Source organism: Vanacampus margaritifer, chromosome 12, assembly GCF_051991255.1.
Source record: "Vanacampus margaritifer isolate UIUO_Vmar chromosome 12, RoL_Vmar_1.0, whole genome shotgun sequence".
Classification (NCBI taxonomy): Eukaryota; Metazoa; Chordata; class Actinopteri; order Syngnathiformes; family Syngnathidae; genus Vanacampus; species Vanacampus margaritifer.
Window position 1 is genome coordinate 6,691,496 of NC_135443.1, and position 23,555 is coordinate 6,715,050.

At 40.8% G+C, this 23,555-nt stretch overlaps 1 protein-coding gene across 2 annotated transcripts in view; it reads left to right on the plus strand.

Moving 5' to 3' along the window:
• The window catches only part of pax2a (paired box 2a), a 42,413-nt gene extending 22,700 nt beyond the window's left edge, over positions 1–19,713 (plus strand). The window contains exons 7-11 of one of the 2 annotated variants that reach the window (XM_077582082.1): positions 166–341; positions 3,522–3,642; positions 15,090–15,191; positions 16,405–16,491; positions 16,600–19,713. In XM_077582082.1, coding sequence (XP_077438208.1) covers positions 166–341; positions 3,522–3,642; positions 15,090–15,191; positions 16,405–16,491; positions 16,600–16,676 — 563 coding nt within the window. In that variant the 3' untranslated portion in view covers positions 16,677–19,713. The remainder of the gene's footprint in view (positions 1–165; positions 342–3,521; positions 3,643–15,089; positions 15,192–16,404; positions 16,492–16,599) is intronic. The other variant, XM_077582083.1, reaches the window with a different exon arrangement.
• Positions 19,714–23,555: the final 3,842 nt, after the last annotated feature.

Below are 23,555 nucleotides of genomic sequence, written 5' to 3' on the forward strand. Positions count from 1 at the left end.
GATAGCAAGAGGAAAAAATTTTTTTTACATATGTAATCATAAATATGGTTATTGGTTAAGTATTGTTGCGTAATACAAAATGTGTACCATATTTCTGAAATGCATTTTTCACCTGTGTGAAACGAGACACGTCGTTCTGACTTTGTCCTTTACTTCGATTTTTAGGCGGCTCAGACGGCTCAGGCCCGGGCAACGATTCTCAGGGCAGCATGGAAAGTTTAAGGAAGCACCTGCGAGCGGATGCGTTCACCCAACAGCAGTTGGAGGCCTTGGACCGCGTGTTCGAACGCCCCTCCTACCCGGATGTCTTCCCCCCTTCCGAACACATCAAACCCGAGCAGGTGAGTTGTTTGCATATTTGCTGACAAGCTTCCGCAGCTTTTCAGTATGAGCCGAATAAGATCTTCCATTTGCAGCTGCATGGAAAACCTACAGCCTATTATAGTGGCTAACCTTTATTTACATTAATCCCAGAGTTAAACAACAAGAGACTATTAATTTTGCCGTGCGAACTCTATGTGGGTGCCCAGGCAGCCTGAGCGCTGCCCTAATTGAGTTCATTTTCATCTCTGTGCGATCGCTGGGAATTACAGCGGCGATAAATCAGAGGGACAGCCACGCAGCCTGCTATACAGTCCCTAATGCAGCTAATTACCAAAGTGATTTCTACGGCAAGATCAATACCAAAACGAATTGGAAATGACTTGCAATCACAAAGAGCACAGGAGAAGGTATTAAAAAGGTGGAGGAGAGAGCGAAGGGGGGAGCTAAAAATGGCATCAGAAATGGGTCGAGAAAAATCAGTTTTAATTTAAGGCGATATTAATCAGGTTGCTTTGCGCTCTTTGTGTGCGCCTCCTCTTTTTTCCCCCCTGTTGGCAACACCCCCTCCTTTCCTGAAAAGGTGGGGTACACTTGCTATTAAGGGGCTTGTCTGGTGTCTGCGTCACAGCATTAAAAAGCCATTTTGAAGAGGCCGGGCTCAATAGGCCTCATCCCTCCCACACTTCTGGCAGCCATGTGGTCGGGTCATTCAGACCCCACCGTGCTCGCCACTCGCCCTCCACCCACCCGGTCCCGGCCCCGGCCCCGGCCCTGCCCACAGCTCATCTGCATGACAAAATGGCTCTTGTGCTGCGGAGGCCCGGCGGAATAGAGAGGAACATCCAGCCTAATGCCAGGGAACAGTTGTAAGCAGACAATTAGAGTTTATCTGGGATAGAGGCGGACAAGGCCGGGGTCAGCGGCTTGCCCCTGAGGGACCCCGTCCCATTGAGACAGACAGACAGATGCCCTCTGATATAAGCACTGTGCACACACACTTATCCCCTTGAAGAAGAGGCTGGCCAGGAAGTGTCATCACAACAACTCAAAGAAGATCAATGCGATTCTATTCAAGGCAAACAGCAAACCTATGCGCCGCCATCAAATGTGAATTCAAGGTCATAAGATGTTCCGTCAACCCACTTTTAGGTGTCTTAAAGGTAAAGCACAACAGACTTTTTTTTTTTTTTTTTTTTTTTGGGGCGCTCTCCTTTAAAAACCACAACCACATGTCTCTCCTGCAACAAAGCCCTGAATGTCTCCTCCCTTGACTGGTCACAGGGATGACTGCAGTGGAGCACAAAGCGCCAGCTGACACCCCGTCCTTTCACTCTTCTCCCAATCCCTCTCTCATTCCGCTCTGCCTCTACTTGCCTGCCTTCCCTTTTTCCCGCAGACAAGGCCTAATGCATGCATACATCATAGGGTCTCGGTAAAAAGCACAGCAAGCGCAGGAAGGAGCGTTGTCGCAGGAGGCTATCCGGAAGGAATCACAATAAGGAATACGAGGAGACGGCATGTCAAAATAGGGCTCGGCGAATAGCCTCAAATTTAGAGCATGGTATGAATTGAATCACTTTATGGTAACGGTAGTCTGTCCAAAAAAAATTAAAAATAAAATAAATAAAAAATAAATATACTACGATGGCATATTAGGGCCAGGAAAAAAAAAAAACGTGCAAATTTGCCACTTTAAAAAAACTCCGAAATTTATGACAAATACACGTAGCGTAAATATAGTCTAACGTGAGGATTCATTGGTCGTTAATTTTGGTTTAAAAATGAAAAGGCAGGATGGAGACGGATTCATTCTTATTTTAAACTTTACTCACCATACACGGCAGCTAGAGCAACAACACTTCCTGATCCCCTATCAGCTGACTAACACTAACCAATCAGAAGCTAGCATACTTTACGTAAATACAAGTGAATGACGGAGAGCAGCAGATTCCACACATCAACTTAGCTGCTTGTACAAAAAAATACCAAAATGTATGAATGTGTAAATTAATAATTCTGGAAACGTAAATGTACAAGTAAATACTGTATACATTTTAACAAATGAACTAACAAATGATGAAATGATCCTCAGGGCGTGGACCTTCACAAAGCGAGGCGTCGTTGTCGCTGACCGTACCCAACGCTTCAAACATTAATCTCTGCTAAAGCAATTTTATAATAAATATAATATTATTTGAAAACCCGACCGAAAAGTATTGGCTCACACATCCGAGTTGTACGCCGCGTGTATTTCTCGTAAGTTTCTGAGGTTTTTTTCTCACAAAAGTGCCACTTTATAAAGTGGCAAAGTTTTTTTCTCGGAATATTACCCCCCCATATAAAAAATAATAAGAATGATAATAAATTATACATGGCCCTAACACGGCATCGTAATATACAGTAATGTCATTTTGAAATCATTTTATATACAGATTTGAAAACTCAGTTGTGGTGTAAAATAGTGCAAACATTACATTGCTGATATCAATATTTTATATACATTATACGTTTGATAAGTTGACAAGATTTCTCAAAAATTACAGTGTCAAAATGCTGACACTGGTTGGAATGGGCATTTTCCCACCTGAGTACAACAAACCGAGAATTTCGAAAATCGGATAATTGGTTCTGGAAAATCTGTGTTCATTATGTTGGAAAATAGTAACGAATAATTAAGGTGGCAGAAGTGTGTAAAGCTTTTAACTCCCTCGGTTATAGTTTGAAATATAATTGAATATACACAAACATACATGTAAATAAGTGAACTTACTTTTGGCCTTCCCAAGGTCATGTGACTTCTGGAATATTCCAAAATGGGTCACCCCATTTAAACAATAGTTCTTAGTGTTGTAATTAGCAACATATATATAAATATACATAATTTCTAAGGAATTTTAATTATTATATTTCATTGTAATAAACTGTTTTGGGAATTTATTTCTTTATTTTAGGAAACAGGGACAAACAATAAATGCTATTTTGCAAGTTTTCAAGGTATTTTAAATAAATCTTTTTAATTGTATTTATTAAATAAGTCATGTGATGAATGTGCATAATAAATCAATAATAATATCTTACAGTTGATTTCATTGCGCATTTACACCTTTAATTTCCCCGCAAATGGCAGCGATTCAGCGGACAGTTTGAAATGTGAAATGGCCGCTTTTGTTGATTGTATTTGCTGTGCATTGACGCAGGCGAACGAGTACTCACTTCCGCCCCTCAACACCGGCCTGGAAGACGTGAAGCCGAGCCTCTCCAGCAGCGGCAGCTCCGACCTCGCCTCCAGCGTCTCCCAGAGCTACTCGGTTGTGACAGGTACATTTTGACCGCCGCTCCATCCACTGTGCACAGTAAAAACCAACAACATTAACCTGATATATCCGTTTATAGCCCCCCTCTTCTTCAATCCCCCTTTGATCGTCAAGCCATACAATTTTCCGAAAGCGCTTTTTGTTGTTTTCCCACTGACGTTCCAACTCATTCCATTTTCCATTAAAGGGGCCTTTAGTGTGCACTATCAAGGTAGTAACATCTGATGACTAAAAATAGTGTTTATGGCTTGCAATAACACGGCATGATAACAGTGATAATTAGCCATATTCTTGCACATTAGAGATTAAAGTTTAAAGCTTAGGAGATAAACACAACTCTTTCCACGATTGACTATTTCCAACCTTTCACTCCTACGCATCAACCTCCCTCCTGACTAGCTCTTCCTTATGGCAAACGCATTTTCCAGAGATGCTAAAATGTTACGACCAGATGAGCTATTTTTCTTTCGGAATACATTCGACGTCGATATGATCTGAGCCGCTAAAAATCCTACACGGGGCGCTTTAACATGCTGCCGGTGTTCGAGCGGGATCGGGCCGCTAACAGATTGAGGGAGAGCACTTCACATAAGAGACAGCTGCTGTTCTCACTGTGACACCCCGCTTGTCATCAAAGGCTATGATAGCCTGCTGATTGACAGCGGCTGCAGTCTAACGGTGGCTGGCTGCCTGGTCTCATTGTGAGGGGAAGAGAGGAAGACCCTAATAAAGATTAAATGCAGGGAAAGAAGCGCAAAAAAAAAGAAAGAAGGAGAATTGCTTCTAAAGATCCGCGGCAGGGATGTCCAAGCTTTTTTGAAATGACAAAAATTGAAGGATGAATGGGCCGATTTAACCCTGGAGAACCCACGGGGTCAAATTTGGCCCCTATGAATTCTGCTACTCAAATAACAAAGACCTTTTTTTTTTTTTACAAATTTAACTTCAAAAGTCCAGAGTGCCACTTCTGACCCCTGCATGGGGCCATCTAGTGGATGAATATTGCACTTACATGAGCCAGAGTGGTGGTGACAAGATGGCTGGCAACATGCTGTTTTGTTGAGCTGGAAATCAATCCAAACAAAACCATCTTCTCAACAAACCATCAGATGGTAAAATTGTGTTTTTTGTTGTTAATCTAATTCATATCATGTTGCAGAATGCCTAGGAGTATGTTTTATATATATATTTTGATAAATTAGCAACTCGGAGCTAGTTCAAAAAAGGGTTAAAATTGAAAAAAACATTTATTTTGGTATTCAGTGAACTTATAGCAGTCATTAAATGTATAATTCATAATTTTCCAAAGAAGAAAAAAGGGTTCTTGGGTTCTCCAGGGTTAAAATTAAAACCTATCCATCTGTCTCGTAGTGTTAAAAAAAAAAAAGGACAACAGGCTGTAAATGTTTTGAAGGTGGTTTCCCATTATAATGGTTGCCTATTATGTGTTAGCATTAAGCTAACGGACATAAAGGTGAAGATATGTGGTTGTTTTAAAATCACAAGTCATTAGGCACCACTGTACTGAATATGCCCCGTACTGCTAAAAAGAAAAAAAAATGGACGACAATGTGCCACAAATGGTTTGAAAAACCCGATCTACACCCGATCCATTTTCTGTCTCGTGGTGTTAAAAAAAAAAAGGACAATAGGCTGTAAATGTTTTGAAGGTGGTTTCCCATTATAATGGTTGCCTATTACGTGTTAGCATTAAGCTAGCGGACTTAAAGGTGAAGATATGTGGTTGTTTTAAAATCACAAGTCATTAGGCACCACTGTACTGAATATGCCCCGTACTGCTAAAAAAAAAAAAAAATGGACGACAATGTGCCACAAATGGTTTGAAAAACCCGATCTACGGCAAGTCAGCAGGTAATGGCAGGTGCAGTGCAATAAATAGCTTGTCGTCGCCATATCACATAACCGCAGTCTAGATTGCATTGTGGCTTCTTGGAGGTTTTGATGGCTGCTGGTTAATTGAAATATTGTTTCATTGTGGCAGTTGAGGCTCCTTCCCATGAGAGGTTCGGTTTTCCCAGAATATTATGCTTGCCTTTTTTATTAAAAGTCCCATAATTGTGCAGTGGACGTGTATGTGTGTGTGTGTGTGTGTGTGTGTGTGTAAGGGAAGTAAAGACGAAGACAGCATGATTGAAAATTGCATTGGCCCTTCTCAAATGATCCCTGCAGCCCCCCCCCCAGACCCCAACCCAGAAAAGAAAGACCCCCTTTTTCCTCCTGAGTATGTGGGAGGTGGATTTGCCGAGAAAAGTTGGGCCTCAGGAGAAGAAAGGTGTGCTTTTTTTTTCCTCCTTCTTCTTTTTCTGCCGGACCCTTCCTATGAAAGCGGTCTCGCTCTGGGGAGCACACGCATAGCAGGTGGCCTCCAAAGGCACCTGGGGGGCCCCAGGGGCCACAGAATGTAAAGGCTTCATGTTAAAACTCCGTTTGGAGTCAACAAACCTTGATGCGGACGTTTCAAACATTAGACAGAGATATTCCTTTCAGATGGCTTTTATGACTTCATCTTTTATGCAAAGATTGATTGGCTTTATGTAGTTAGCGCATGATATTAGCAAATCGGAACGTACGCCAGCCAAGGCTGGAGGAAAAAAATACTAAATTACCTCGCTCACTTAGGCTGGCATCCAATTATCAATAAATTATTCTCCCGTACTGGAGCGGCGGCGATGAGATTATATTCATTCTTGAAATGTTTTTTGCTCCTAATTAAAATCCACACTGTTATTGATCTTGTTGATTTTTATGTCCTGGAATTTGCATACTCTATTAAAGATGAATGATTAATGAATAGCTGAGGTTTGTCTTCCAAGGTTGCAGTAGCAATAGTGTCCTCTATTTACCTGAATACTCTACGTGGAAGCAGGTTTTTGTTTGGGAAGTGGCAGCTTCCCCCGCACACTAAACTGCAGTCTGTGTATGCGGGGGAAATCTACTCACAGAATTTAGTAGTGTGGACCCAAAAATACCAAAACATGGCATTTTCTGGTACAAAATTGTATTTGCAGCGTATTGTCTCGGTCAATGCTAAATTTCAATTGTACAATCAAATATGCAGTAAGCAGTGTTATTTTAACACTGTTACGATACAAAATTACACTGCCAGAGTAAATCTCCTTGCGTGTTGGGGTGGATGTTGGGTGTAACCCGAATTGCACTACATTGAGTGTTAAATTGACCACACCCTCAATTTTGCTGAAGGAGAAACTTTCCATTTTTTCAGCGCACTGTCAGGGCGGTGTAATTTAGAGGTAGAATGGTCGTCTCCCGACACTTAAAGAGTGGGTTCGATCCCAGGTCAGTGTGACTATGTCAAAGTATCGTTGAGCAAGATAGTGAACCCCCAATTGCTCCTGATGCAGTGTCATTAGTAGTCAAAATGTAGAACGCTTTGAGGGCCTTGCAAGGAGGAAAAATGCTATATAAATGAAGTAACACATAGACATTATCACCCACATACAAAAAAATAAAAATAAAAAAAATAAAATATTTAAAAAAAAAGGAGAGCAATGATGATGACACGTCAAATCGGTAAAATTACCGAATGAACAATACTGAACTCTCCAGAAAAATAATAATAATAATAATAATAATAATAATTTGTCAAAATGTAGAACGCTTTGAGGGCCTTGCCAGGAGGAAAAATACTATATAAATGAAGTAACATATACACACACACTCGCACGCACGCACGCACATACGCATAATCACCCACATACAAAAAATAAATAAATAAAATATTTAAAAAAAGGAGAGCAATGATGATGACACGTCAAATCGGTAAAATTACCGAATGAACAATACTGACCTCTCCAGAAAGAAAAAAAAAAAATAATAATAATAATAATTTGTCAAACTGTAGAACGCTTTGAGGGCCTTACCAGAAGAAAAAATGCTATATAAATGAAGTAACATATACACACACACTCGCACGCACGCACGCACGCACATACACATAATCACCCACATACAAAAAAATAAAAATAAAAAAATAAAAAATATTTTAAAAAAGGAGAGCAATGATGATGACATGTCAAATCGGTAAAATTACTGAATGAACAATACTGAGCTCTCCAGAAAAAAAAAATAATAATAATAATTTGTCAAAATGTAGAACGCTTTGAGGGCCTTGCCAGGAGGAAAAATGCTATATAAATGAAGTAACACATACACACACACTCGCACGAAAGCACACATGCACATACACATAATCACCCACATACAAAAAATAAATAAATAAAATATTTTAAAAAAAGGAGAGCAATGATGATGACACGTCAAATCGGTAAAATTACCGAATGAACAATACTGAACTCTCCAGAAAAAAAAAAAAATAAATAATAATAATAATAATTTGTCAAAATGTAGAACGCTTTGAGGGCCTTGCCAGGAGGAAAAATGCTATATAAATGAAGTAACATATACACACACACTCGCACGCACGCACGCACATACACATAATCACCCACATACTAAAAAATAAAAAATAAAAAATATTTTAAAAAAGGAGAGCAATGATGATGACACGTCAAATCGGTAAAATTACCGAATGAACAATACTGACCTCTCCAGAAAGAAAAAAATAAATAAATAATAATAATAATTTGTCAAACTGTAGAACGCTTTGAGGGCCTTACCAGAAGAAAAAATGCTATATAAATGAAGTAACATATACACACACACTCGCACGCACGCACGCACATACACATAATCACCCACATACAAAAAAATAAAAATAAAAAAATAAAAAATATTTTAAAAAAGGAGAGCAATGATGATGACATGTCAAATCGGTAAAATTACTGAATGAACAATACTGAGCTCTCCAGAAAAAAAAATAAATAATAATAATTTGTCAAAATGTAGAACGCTTTGAGGGCCTTGCCAGGAGGAAAAATGCTATATAAATGAAGTAACATATACACACACACTCGCACGCACGCACGCACATACGCATAATCACCCACATACAAAAAATAAATAAATAAAATATTTTAAAAAAAGGAGAGCAATGATGATGACACGTCAAATCGGTAAAATTACCGAATGAACAATACTGAGCTCTCCAGAAAAAAATAAAATAAAATAATAATAATAATTTGTCAAAATGTAGAACGCTTTGAGGGCCTTGCCAGGAGGAAAAATGCTATATAAATGAAGTAACATATACACACACACTCGCACGCACGCACGCACATACACATAATCACCCACATACAAAAAAATCAAAATAAAAAATATTTTAAAAAAGGAGAGCAATGATGATGACACGTCAAATCGGTAAAATTACCGAGTGAACAATACTGAACTCTCCAGAAAAAAATTAAAAATAATAATAATAATAATTTGTCAAAATGTAGAACGCTTTGAGGGCCTTGCCAGGAGGAAAAATGCTATATAAATGAAGTAACATATACCAGAGTAAAGTGTAGTTTGAGTTACATTTTTAACACTGACACTACTGTAGAGTACTTTCAACACTACTACTGTTTACCAGTGTAGATTTTTAAACACAAAACAGTGTTGAAGTAACACTGGCTAAGTGTGAAAGTAACACTTGGAAAAGTGTCAGATTTACACTCATTGGTGTAGACACATATAAACAATTTTCTAGTGTTAGATTTAACACTCTCAGTGTTAATATAACACTGGTGATTTTGCTGTGTATCTTTATTGACTAGCTGAATGTGTTTGCAGAATTTGCCCTTATTGCAGTGCTTCTCTATTTTTTGTTATGCCCCCCCCCCCAGGAAGACAAAAAAATAGTTCAAAATTTTTACATGATCTCTCTATATCGCAGATTTTTAGCTATAGAGTGGAAACGTGTGTCCACCAGCATCAAACAGGCCGAAAAAACAGAAAGTGGTTTGCTCTCCAAAGTTCCTTAGAGTGTGTTTAAGGATGAAAAGCTCACTTGAGAGAAGACGACTGCAGCTTTTGCGTGAGCACATCACTCAAGACTGCTGCTGTAGGTTCTTAACAGTCCATTTCTACGGTTGATGAGGTCTGTGGACGCGGCGTTGCTCGCGCAGCCCAGACAGATGTTAGAGAACTCTATAGCATCTCTGGTCTCACAGAGATGCGTTTGTTGGAGAGAAAGGTCCCAAAGGACCCCGAGTTTATCTTCCATCTCCATCATCAAGGCGTGTGATTTGACAGGCTCCCTTTACCCGGGGCTCGGTCTCGTCTCCAGGACAATAAGCAACACCGTGTCTGATTAGTTTCAGAGTTCACTGATCTTGAACGAAGCGTTGGTATCGTAAGTTGTTTGACAACGCTCGCTCGGGTGTTGAGAAAACAGAAGCTCACGTGCTTGCACGTGGGGATGTTTGAGAAAGCAGATAACCCGAGCTTGGCAACCTTTATCAAAGTTTGGATGGTCTGTTCTGTAATATATATCTTTGGATAGTTCTGTGAACTCAAGAATGGGGTTGTGATAAATAAAGCTCAAGGTTACAATCGTATCTGACTCGAGAACTATAATGGCTAACACGATCTGTTAAGCGCACAGATCTCCGAAATGTTCCCAATTTGAAAGCGTTAAAGAGAATACATAATTAGATGAAGACAGAAGAGTGCGTTAATGCAATAATCCTTTAAGCGGACTGCGCGGTCTTGTACAGCAAATGTGACAGACTCGGATGAGCCAATTAAACGTTGGGCTGGCTTGTTACAATATAAGTGCTTCTGCCGTGTGTTCTTGTCAACCACGCAGTTATGATTTGATCACGACTGCAAAAAAGCATGTCATTTCTTTTGTACATTAAAAGTATCTATCTATCAAAAAATTGCTCTTTCAATGAACTTAAAAAAAAAAAATCATATCAAAAATTTCCACATGATTAAATGATTTTCTTCAGAGGTGGATATTCCGTCAAAAGTGACGGAAGGTCAATGACGGACACCCGATTTGTTGACAATTGATGTGAAACTTAGCAAATTAACGGACTAAGCATTGACGGAACTGTTTTTCATCCGTCAACGTAACCGTCAATAATCCGGTCAGTATCGACTAATGGACTCCCGTTTCGTATTTATTGGTACACCAAACACGGTAGTATGTTTGGATTGTGTTCAAGGTAGGCGAGCTTAGCGAGTGGCAACGTAAGATGGCCGCCGATGCCTTCACTTCTCGATACAGCAGCATTAGCAGTCCAGGACGAATGACGGACTGTCAAAATTCATTGACGTGCTCGCCTCTGGTATTCTTTAAGCATTAAGCAATTCTATTCATGTAAATAAATGTACTTGGGTTTGGTCAACTTAAATTATTATGGTTAATATAACTAAATTAATAGGATTGGGTCCATCTTGGGTTCAATAAACGTTATTTACTCAGGGTGGTATAGTTTATTTATATAAGTTTGGCATACTAAAACCAACGCAGTTAAACTTAACTTACTATGAATGATTTTGGAATGAGTTACCTGGATTTTGAACCCATGACCTAAGATGATGTCTTGTGTTATTTCAGCCTGAAAAAAAATCTATTACATGTCAAGTCATGCAAATTCCACTTGATTAATCATGTTCATCTTGCATACATGAAATTATTGATCGCCAGTTACATGTTAGATTAAAGCGCTGTCGATTTTTGTACATTCACTGTTCCAGCTGCACAAAAGAGAAGTGGAACGATGGGATAAATGAGATTTGGAACTCCCACTGTGGGATTCTATGGGAAAGCAGTCAGTTACATTGCCTGATTCTCTGGCATTAGGTTGATAGTGCTGACAGGGCTGCATCTCCCCCTCCATAGAGCAGCCCTTATCTTAATGAGGAATCGCAACACACAGTCTTGTTGTAAAACAACAATGATGTGGGGAAGCAGCTAATGAGCCTATCATGGTGTCGGGAAAGAGCCATCCCTCCCCGCAGGCCCCAGCCAACAGAGGAGGCTCTGCGGCAGACGCGGAAAGAGTCGACACAGAGCGTACATTGATTGCATAGGTTGGGGAGGCAAAGTCGGTGGAAATGAAAGACGGCGAGGCTCATCAAGCCAAATGAGATCAAAGTGCAGGGTTCAAGGCCGTCTGCGAGCCAACGGCTGCGTTATTTGTTGGGAGAAAGCAGCCGTGAGACGGTGCTTTGGAAGTCTTTTATGTCTTTTAGTTTGATTGATCAGGCGCAATGTGTTGTTGCGACGTTTCACTTCTACTTAGTTGGAAGAATTACTGATGAAATGGCAAGGTATGCTTTGTTTATGGAGGAGTGTTTGGTGTAAATGTATAAAATGTCAAATCAATCGAGGCCAGGCATTTTACAGTATTTTGACATCAGGTCAATTTATATTTATACACCAAATCCACCAATTGAATCTTTCCTTTCACTAGGAAAAAAAAATCCGTTCTTTTATAATCATCAGTAGAACAAAGGTAGGTTGCACAAATAGCAGCCATTTCTCTAAGTGGACTCACCAATTGTGCTGGTTTCATATTTAAAATGGACCATCGATGCCATCTACTGGTGGTTGTGCACCAGTAAAGTTGTTTCCAAATGGAAAATTTACGGTAAGGAAGCATCAGACGCTCCCCTCAGCCATCCCCGTTAAAAAACGTACGTGACAAATCAATGGCGGTGAGTCTCATTGGAAGACGGAAAAAGGATGAGAAATAGGAAAGTCAGACGTGAAGCAGATATATTTTCGAGGGGCGATCATGAAGTGATGTGCAGGCGTATAAGAAAGATGCGATAGACCGGTGGATTCTCAGTTTGTGGTACTAGTGCCAATAAATTTGAATAATTTTAATGTTGGTTCTTATGGTGGTACTTGGACCGCTCAGTATTTTTTTTTAGAGGGTGCTAGAGTTTGCTATAAACAAAATATACATTTTTCCCATGATTGACAGCTAACATTCATTCATTCGCATTCAGTGAAGATAAAAGTTTGTTATGATTTGGAACTTTTTTTTTTTTATCATTCAAATTAGGCAGATTTGTTAACAACACTCCACGCATTATTTTCACTTTACGGCTGTTTTTTTTTTTTTTTTATGTATTCCTTTTTTTTTGATACAGTAGTCCCATAAAGCTATGCAGGTGTCCCTAATGAAGTGTGCATGTCCGCATCACATCTGGAAATTTTGTCTTTCCACCCAGCGGATCCTCCCCCATCACATCCACCTTCCATGTGCTTAAAGCGGGTGCCCCATGAGGCATCCTTTGCCCCCTTCACCCCCTCCTCTGCTGGGGACTTGTCCCTAGCTGACATCTTGTCCCAGCAGTCGAGCCTCTGTGTAGATGCCTCCACTCCCGGCTACACTCGCTACAGCCACTATGCCGGCCAACAATTTATAGCAGGTACAGCTTTAAGGCCCCATATAACCAAATCCAATTTGCATTCAATTATAATAACTAACCTATTTATTTGAGATTTATTTGTATCTGCCAAGGAGAAGCATGCCAAAAAAACATCCTTGCTTTTTTTTTTTTTTTTTTTTTTTTTACTTTTGTTTATACAGAACTAATACAGCTTCCCGCTCATTAACACTAACTACCCTCTCCCCCTGTTTCACCCTGCTTTTCTCCTGCTATGACCTCTTGGCTTAACAATGGGCCTCCTGGACCTTCTTGCCTCGTGACAGGCCCAACGTCTGAGGGGGGCGACAGGAGGCCAAATTGGGGAGAAGGTTGGGGAGGAGGGGAAGAGGGGGCTGGTTGGCGCAGAGGCATAGGGCTGACGCTAGGCCCTGTTTTGGACCTGTGGCTCCGTGTCCTGTGTGCCCCCCTTCATCAAGCCAGACCCGGTGCTGTCACATTTAATTAGAGGGCTGAATGTGGAGGAGAGATCAGAGAGTGCTCTCGGTGGCCTGCTGTCAGTTTTAAAGCCGCTTACAACGCTGGCTTATTAGCGTCCTTGATGAGAAAACGTCATCATTTTTAAACGCTCGCTCTCAAAAGTCACGTGCATGATGCCCTGGGATACACTGATGGTGAGCTGTCCAATGCGTGTTCTCACGGGGCATAGGGTTCAAACCCAGTCCGGTTCAAATCTGAGCTACAGAGAGGCCATGTTTTACATCCCTCACATTTTATATACCTCTAAACTTATTGAAACTCGTTTATCAAAACATGTTTTAAAGTATTCCCCAGTAGTATCAAAAATAAAATAAGTATTCCTTATTTACAGTATTTACAGTAAATCTGACACTTAAAAATAGCCTTTCAAAATATTTATACTCTTTTACCCTTTAAGCCCGAGCTCCCCCCAATTGGGGGGCCTCTCGGACTTTGAGGAAGAAATTGTGTGAAACAATGCACTAATCATGAAAGAATATATATTACTTTTTAACCAGTAATATATATACTGATATTTACACATCTGAACAATTCTCACAAGTATTCCCTTGATTATGACACAAAAATCATTCGAATAGATCTTGTGGTTGCAGAGATATGCTCTTTTTATTTTCGGTACGTATTTTTAGTGCAAAAGCCTGAAAAATAGCTTTGGGCTTTTAAAGGGTTAATGTCACCTATTTCCTGCTTTTGTGGCAATTCGCTTCTTTTTTGACAATTGCGACATCATGTTGATTTGTCAATCCCAGTTGAAATTTGCTATAAAACTCACATCAATTTGTTCATTGTTCAACCAAGCCACCCCCCATTAAAAACATTTTTATTATTATTATTTTGGGGGGAGAAGCCAACCCCTATTCTTGAAAATGCTTAATAGTAGTTTAGCAGTGTTTTTATTAAAAATAAATGTTACTTTTTTTTTTCATGTCATACCATTTATAATTTTATGGCCATAAATTATACGCAGATTTTTTTATAACCGCCAGCCGGCCCAGTCCCTATGCCCCGCAAGTAAAACTAAACTGGTGCGCAAAGCAATTTTCCGATTTTCCTGTACACTATAAAAAAAATCTTTTAAATAGTTGTGAAATAGAAGGATAGATAGAAAGATAGATAAAAAGATACGGTTTACTGTATTCCACCAATAGCTGCAATTATGCTTGGGTCAAAAATGGACCGATCCTCTACTTGGGTCAGATTGACCCAACTTTAAGTCAAGAAATTGGTCTTTTAGTGTAAAACAACCCATAAACATTGGTCAGATCCTTTACTTGAGTCAAAAAATTTATCATTTTGTATAAAACAACCCAGAAAGTTGGATCAAATTGACTCATAAAGTGGATCGGTCCATTTTTTATCCATAATTCGGTTACTTTTGACCCAACTGTTTTAGAGTTTTTTTGGGGGGTGAAAGTGGGGTCACGAAATTGATAACTTTGCTTCTATCTTTGTAATCAATTCAGCTGAGCAACCTTTTGTTCCCAAGCGTTTTTCCTTTAATTTGTATCTTGGATGTATATTTCGTATTCTATTGCTAACATATGGTGGAAGAAAAAAAATGATGTAAAGTAGAAATAGAATTAGTTCATCCAAACATCTTTGTTAAACATTCCCTTGTGTGTGTCCTTCCAGGTCGAGACATGGCGAGCACCACCTTACCAGGCTACCCGCCTCACGTCCCCCCAACGGGACAAGGCAGCTACCCCACCTCCACGCTTGCTGGAATGGTTCCAGGTGGGTGACACATCCTTAGTTGGACAGAACTTGTACTTTTAGCAGCCTTCAGTTAATCTTTTCAAAGGAGTTTGAGGTCAGCTCTACTTGCGCAATCTTGTTTCCGTAACAAAAAAAAAAAAAAACAACCTCTGAAACCCTCCGAACATGTTCACTAATGCGAAACCGGAGCCAGGATTGAGGCAAGCTTGTTATAGCTGTGTTAGATTGCGGTTTGCGTCTGCGGACGAGGACATTAGATGAACTCAATAGGCGATCACCACAATCAGTGGCCATGAGATAGGACAGTTCCTCTCAGTTACACTCCAGCTCCCAGCGCTCATTACCCTCACCGTGTCCACACGGCGCACTCTCACCAGCCCTGTCGATAAACAGCGCGTTCGCTCCTCTCTTCGCCTCCCCGGACACCCGGGGCTGCGGAGCGTATCTCTTTCCCCTCTACTTAACCTGCAGTTCGGGTTCATAGCAAACAGTTAAGGGTCAAAACACAGAGGCGTGGAGGGCCTGTAAATATTTAAATCACTATCTCTCTCAGGGATGAGCTCCGGTTACACGACAAGCAGGGGCGGATGCGGTACACAACGTTGTGGGTAGATCGCGGCCTTGAGCGAGTCAAAAGGCAGCTCCCTTGATTACTCATTCGTCTTTCACATAATCAAAGTTTATAGCCATGAGGAAGCCAGTGCAGATGAAGAGAATCTAGGTTTTGGTTAAACCACAGATCCATATCAGCACAAACCATGATTGAGTCCAGTCAAAGAACAAAACCACAGTTTTGGAATATCAGGTTGGAACGGGGGCCTTCAATGGGGTACCAATTGCTTTGAGAAAAATTTTATTGGATACCGAAATGTCACAATTATAAGTAGCCCTTCATCGGGGTGTCAGTTGCAGTCGTAGGCTTTGATACACTCGTGGAGGGCGGATCTAGACACACTGTGGCCATTGATTGGTCGGAAGGGGATTAGCCGTCTTATAAATCTAATTCTTTGTTTAGTTTATTAATAACATGCTACGCTATTTACATTAGCTGACACAGACCACGTTTACATGCAGTCAAGTTTCGGGTTTTGATCAGAATTCGGGTTTCTGGAATAAGAATAACACGTTTACATGCACAAGTTGACCCCCGTATAAAGGAAAGAAATTTCTGCATGGGAACCTATTTTATTTTCATTTTACTAACAATTGTTTCTACTGATGTGTTGAATAGGAGGCGACTTTTCTGGAAACCCTTATTCTCATCCACAATACACTACTTATAACGAAGCATGGCGGTTCAGCAATCCAGCATTACTAAGTAAGTGACTCTTGCATGTGTAGTATGTTCCAAATGACAATCGAGTCCCCATGTCTGGACACAAGTCTCGTCTGGATACCAACGGTTCGTTCTTCTGTTAACTTTCAGGTTCCCCTTATTATTATAGTGCCGCATCCCGTGGCTCCGCACCTCCCACTGCTGCCGCTGCCTACGACCGCCACTAGTTACCATGGAGACCAGATCAAACTGCAGGGCCACGGCTTCGGCCTCCATATTGTCCCCGTCTGAGAAAACACTGAGGTCAAAGGGAATTGCGAGGAGGGGATCCTAATCGGAAAGCCGCCAGGTCACGCAGACCGGAGGAAGGATCGGCAAGGTGGATGCCAATGCGTCAGCGTTATACATTTCGGACCATAAGAGTCACCGCAACCATCACGCCCTCACTGTCCCACAGTCCTGAACATTTCCAGAATGACTTTTAAGAGATTTTATGAATATATATATTATGAAATATAAATTGAAGACGTGAAGATTCCATGTGGAAAAAAAGATAATGTGGGTTTTCATTTTTGCCTCTTTGTTGCCGTTGTTGGTGTTGTTATTTTACTCATCCATCCTAACGATCCTTTTACATCATGAACTGCAGTATTTTTATGCTCTTAAAGACCCTGTAAAGTGGATCCAGAGATTTGGTTCTGATGACATTGGAAGATAAGTGAAAATATGTGAAAATATTGAGAACTATGTAGAACTTGATTGTGGCGATATAGTGGTAAACTTTTTGACTATTTCAGTTGTCCAGATTTTTTTGCGTTTTAACTTAAAAAAATAATAATAATAACTCGGCCCAGTGATGCACTTTGGTGTCCGGCATGAGTCCTGCCTCCTGCACTATATAAGACCCTGTACACCTTTGTTCACCTCAGTGGCGTCATTGCCATTTACTTACTATCACACATTAGCTAGTTAGTTAGCTAGCTAGCTAGCTATGCCTAAACACTGAAAACGCATCTTCCCTGGATAACTCAATGAACCAAACTGCTTGATGTTATTTAAATTCTCAAGTGAGGAGGTGACGCAACAGATGAGCCCACTGCTCGTACCCAGGTTAGCTTGCGAGCTAGCTTGTAGCTAGCGCCTCTTAGCGCGTCGTGGACAACCTGGTGGTATATTTACCAGCCACCACAGGGTTTAAGCGAATATATATTCAAGACTCAAAACATGTAGGGATGTGTAGGAGTAAGAAAGATGCTAGCATCGGTAACAGTCATGTTATTTAATTGACAGTTGAGCGGGGCGTGATTTTGGTTCGATTATTCACAATTTTGACATCACTTTTTTTTTTTTTATCCTTGACATTTTTTTTTTTAAATCGTTTTATTTTGGCAGGGTTGTTAACAATGCATCTTTGTGATGTGTCAAATTCAGAAGACATTCATTTTCACTTTACAGGGGCTTTAACAGGAGACAAACAGGAGAGATGGTTTCATAGCCTGATGGTAAAGAAAATTATGACGCGAGGATCCCGTTTGCCGTGAATTATCATCCCGGTTCTGTGTCGTAAGGACGCTGTGACTCTGGTGCTTTTGCTTCGCCATCGATAGCATTTCCTACTTGCTGACCCCGCAAAGAAATGGCAGCGTTATTTACGGATGTGGCAAAAACAATCAAATGTAAATTGTTTTTCAAAATAAACATGTCGACTCGGAATTTTAAATATGTTAAATTATTTTTTTCTGTCACAAATTGTAATGTAAAAAAAAAAAAAGCAACGATTTTGAACGTAGTTGTCACATTTTGCTAATATTGCAGTTATGTCCATGAACATCCTTTTTTTTGCACTATAACCTAGATTTTTTTTTCTCAATTCTCTGGTTCAGAATTGTTTTCCCCCTTCTTTTTAACAAGACAGACGTGGTGTAAGTAGACGTCAGTAGAAGTCATTCAGTGGACTTTGTAAGCCATAGCTCCTTGGCTACACTAAAAATTTCTATTCAGCTACTTGGTCATACCACTAGATGCCTACAGTTGTGCATACCAACTGTAAATTAGCTTCAACGTATGCCTTATAAACCTATTTGTTCAACACCATGCCACTTCAGTAACGTTTAAGACATTCACACCACTGTCTTTGCCTCACTCTCGCTGTGGACTGAAAGAAAATACTGGTTCTTTTTATTTTTGCCTATTTTGTGAATGTACTTTTAACTACATTTGCCAAAGACTTAGTTTGATATTTAATATTTTATTTACGGTTTATGTGTGCATAAATGAAGCAGTATTATCTCCGAAAAACATACTGTCGCTAACGACGTGACGCGTAATACGGGGCGAGGTGAAATCCGGCGACTCTTGTGTTTTCCGCTGCTTTGTAGAATGATTTGTGAATATTGTGAAGACAATTCTTCTTTGTAAATACTGTCACACGTCGCAGTATCACACTACTGAGCCCGGCCCCCTTTGTAGATAAACAGACCGATGCATTTACATGTGTGTCTTAATTGTCACGTTGTGCTGTAGAGGAAGGCGCAACTGCTGTGTAAACCCCCGGGCTACACGTCGTTTGTAGCAGGCTAACATCGCAAACCGTAGGCTGTCCTTGTCATTTCCTGTTCACGATAATGCCATGATGATGTTTTATGTCACTATGCAACAAGTTAAATGGCTTTCTGTATCATCTTTTGTTGTTGGACTAAAACGCTTCCTGAAAATGGAGAGGCATCAAAGTCTGTTCCTTTCAAGCGAAGGTTCGTCCGTGGCAAAAAAAAAAACAAAAAAAAAGAAAGAAAAAAAAATCGACACTACTGCTGTCCCGTCGGCCATTTATAGATGTTGTGATCATTGGGTTAACCCACTTTACGGTCAGCTCTCAATGTATAGACACGTTCATCTCATTCCCTCCTACTAGTAAACCCATCTACTGTACATCCTCTGGTCCCATGATGATGTCAGAGAAACGTACTGCTCCTATAGGGAGCCCGCGCTCGCTTATTTCTGTCTACATGCAGCTGGAAACGTCTGAAAAGAAGTGAGTGCAGAGTGCGCGCCACCATCGTTTGGACGGGAAGCTTAGCTGTGCTAAGTGGAGCACCTCTGAGGGAATGTTGTAAAGATGATACAGGAGATGTGTCATGGACATAAAAAAAAGGATTTCTGAGGAGAAAATCTATATGGAAAGCCCTGTGGCCTCAATCATTGCTCTGTTTCACTTCTGTTCCAATTCCTTTTGTGCACATGAGAAATAAATTCTTTTATATGTCACTCGCCGAGTCCCGCGTCTCCTTCCGGGCGAAGCCGCCCCCTGCTGTACTTAATTCAGCCATTTTATATAATTTTGACTGATATTAGATTATACAGTATTGTGTTCGGTTGACCTGTTGTTGCCCCAGAAAAGCTGTTATGTTTTGGTTCTGTGGGGTTGGCTGTTTAATTTAGGGTGTTTTTGTCTTTTGTCTGTGGTTAGTGTTTTTGTTATGTGTTCCTTGTCTCTCCCCTTTTCTCGTCATGTGTAACCACCTCCACCTGTGTGTGTCTTCCCTTCCCTGTGTGTTGACCAATCAGTGCCCTCTCAGCCACTTGTGTCTCACCCAGGTGTATCTTGTTGAGTCAATCAGTGTGGGTGTATTTAGGCCCCGTCCACACGAAAGCCCATTTCAATCCTTCGTCCACACGATGGCACGGTTTTGGAGCTTGAAACCGATCACTTTTGAAACCGGGCTCAAGAGTGGAACGATTTCAAAACGCGCTCCGTACGCGTCACCATATGCAGGATACTCCTCCAGCGATGACGTAATAGTCGCAGCTCGATGACGACGCATTGTCGCACATTGATGACGTATGCGCCAATTCTCGCTTGACTGCGCGCGAACCGTCAGTCTGTCAACAACAATGGCGGCTAGCCGTGTCGTAGTCGTTTTGCGCAGCCTCTTTAGCTTGCTTATGCAGCTAAATATCTTTGCTTGTTTATCCCCACGTTGTACTTGAATCACCCGCCATTGTCACTTCTCCTGTGTTCTTCTTTTTCCATTTGTTTGTTCTGTAGATTGCAATAAAGTTAGGGGGGAAAAAAGTGTTCGTCTTCTTCGCTGATTCTTCTTCTACGCTTTCCATCAACTCCCTGTTGGCTGCGCTGCAGCGCCACTCCAGACTTGGCATATACATTACAGCTGTTAAACATCCTCAGCGTCTTTTTTTGGGCACACGCAAGTCTTGAAATGCTTCTGTGTGTACGAGATTTTTTTGAGGCACGAAGCCGGCTTTGCTTCCGTCTATACCGGGGTCTTAGTCTGCTATCTTTGTTCAGTCCATGTGGGTGCATTGTCGTTGTTGGTGTTACGTGGGTCATGTTGTGTTTCTCGTCGAGTACGTTTTGCCGCGTCTTGTTAGCTTATCCCGCCTTCTAGCCACAGCCAAGCTACATCAAGCTTAAGTCAGAGTCACTCTGCAGCCAGCCAGCCAAGCCTCAGCCACTCCACAGCCAGTCAAATCAAGCCAAGCCAAGTCACTCCCCCGTTAAGGCAAGTGCGGTCCTGTCACGCCACGCTCTTTTTAGTCAAGTCCAGTACCGTCAAATTCTTGGTTTTCCTGCCCACTTGTCTTGGCAATAAATCACCCTACGTTTTACTCATTACCGTTGTCTGATCACTTAGTCTCCTCACATTTGGGTCCACAACTCTCACCTCGCCTCAAAACTGTGACAAAAGCACCTTGTTTTGAATGAAGTGTTACCATAAAACGAACTGTTAAATGTTGGCTTGTAGCACACAAAAAAAGCAACAACAAAAAAACATGTCTGTAAGTAAATCAGGTTTGGCATTGGACAGTACCGACACGCGTTCATATATCGGTTTCATTGTGTTGAAAAGGCTAAAGCTCCACTCCATTTTGATTCCAATTTCTCCACTTCCTCCGCCTATTGTTTATTTCATGGATCCCCTGTGAAGCATCAAAAGCCGCTGTTTCTGTCAGCCGCTAACCGTCCAACGTGTTTGTCATTCAGGCCTTGTTAAAAGATAGCTACACCCACAAAGAGAAACACACACCAACGCTCCCTCTTCTCCCAGCTGAGAATTCCCAGTGGTAAAATTATTCCATTTAGATGGGAACTTTTTGTCACTACCCTGTCTAAATTGGCATATCTGGCTCTCTGGTAGAAACCAATAAACTGTGAACCCCGGATGCATCTGTCAGTCAAGCTCATCTTTACTTTGGCGGGCCAGATGACAACAACGGCAGAGCCGGCAGATTCGGGGCGCACTGATTGGCTCTCATCAGTTAGGCATTACGGAAAGCACCTGTCATCCTCGGGGCTTCTCAAACCCGATCACGGAGGCCCCGCCAGAGGGGCCGGTGGGGCTCGCATAAGATTTACTGAAACACTTCGCCCTCATTGTCAACTTGGCTCCCCGAGACCCTACAGCGAGGCCTCTTTGCCGTGATTCATGGCTGTCACTGGTAATATATACGCCGGAACGAGAACGTCCTAAAGGGATGTTGCATGCACGGTATGGAAATCGCTTGTATTGTAGAGTCAGTTGAACGGACATGAATGTAATGTACAAACATTGGATGATTCATCGTGAGGTACACAATCTGTCAAGAAGACGCTTTACACAGATTATATCAGACCTTGTTGACTTAATATAACCCTATATATATATATATATTAGGGGTGTCAAAATTAGTGTGTTAATTTTGAGTTAATTCAAAGTTCCTCTAATGCCACCAATTGTTTTTTATTGCCCTACTTGGAAAGCCTGTACTGGGGGAGTTCCAGTCGCAATGCAGCAAACACATCCACGTCAAAATTTAGCGGTAAGAAATGTAATAATAATGTGGACTGGGCTCAAAATGTATTTTACAATTTTAAAAATAACCAGTATTTCACAAGTTACTTTATGCTAAAGGTTACCTAGCTCTCAATATGAAAAGAAAATGCACTGAGCTGTCACCAATGTCTTACAACTGCAATTATGCCATCTAGTGGCAGAAAAACGACCTCAACACAAATCAATATCACACTCGTTTTACAGTACAGTACATCATCTTAATTTTAACTCAATTTTATGAATTATTATGAAATTACTGTACCTATATATATATATATATATATATATATATATATATATATATATATATATATATATGATTCAAGGACAGTACATTTGAAAGTGGAATGATTCCATTTAAGAGTCCTGACTAAAACCACACGTTGCTATTTTGCTGGTTCCGCTATTTTATAGTCATTTGATAAATTATTTTTTTAAAGAATGTTTTTTTTTTACACTACATATTTTTCAAAGATTGATTTAAAAATTTTTTAAAGCCAATTAAGGCCTTGTTTTTTGATTCAGCGCCTAATATATTGTAGCTTCCTAAGTTACTTGTGAAACTCTTCTTCGTTTATTATGTGGCCAAGGAGTTGCATAATGTCAATAAGCATTGAAGCATATACTTAATTCTTTAATTCTTTACGTGATGATTTGATAAACGAATATTTTTAGGAAAACTTTGTACTTAATTGCTTCCAATTGCTTCCCAGCAGCTTGAAATACTGCACAACACAGGACTGCCAATTATTAAAACTATTGTGACGACGTTGTAAAAATTCAGCACAATCAGCATTAAATATGTAGACATCCATAGCAAGGAGCGGAGGTGTCACATTGTTTGGGGACTGGCGGCGGCGGCGGTGGCACGGTGACGTGCCGTCATCTCTCTGCATGGGAGCCTGTCGTCGGCCTCATCATGTGGCTGTCATAGTTGACGCTGGCGAGGGGAGAGGCTAACTCTGCTGTGTCAATCAATGAGCCCTCATTAGAAGCGGCTTTAATTAGTGGCGGCGGTATTGTTGCAAAAGATGCCTTCGTTAGCTCCGTTAATCCCCAAATGGATTGGTCGGGGAAGAGGCGACAGAAGAGTGTTGCAGTACAATGGCGTGACTCAGTGTGCGTCGCTTGTTGAAATGAAAGCAGATTTGGTTGTTTTGGTCAAGTAAATACTTTGAATGAGAGACAATACAAGAGGCTGTATCGAAAAATTCAAGTATTGCAAAGTTTTGAGAGGTTTTATTGTAAAAAAAATATGTACTGTAATGTGTTGTC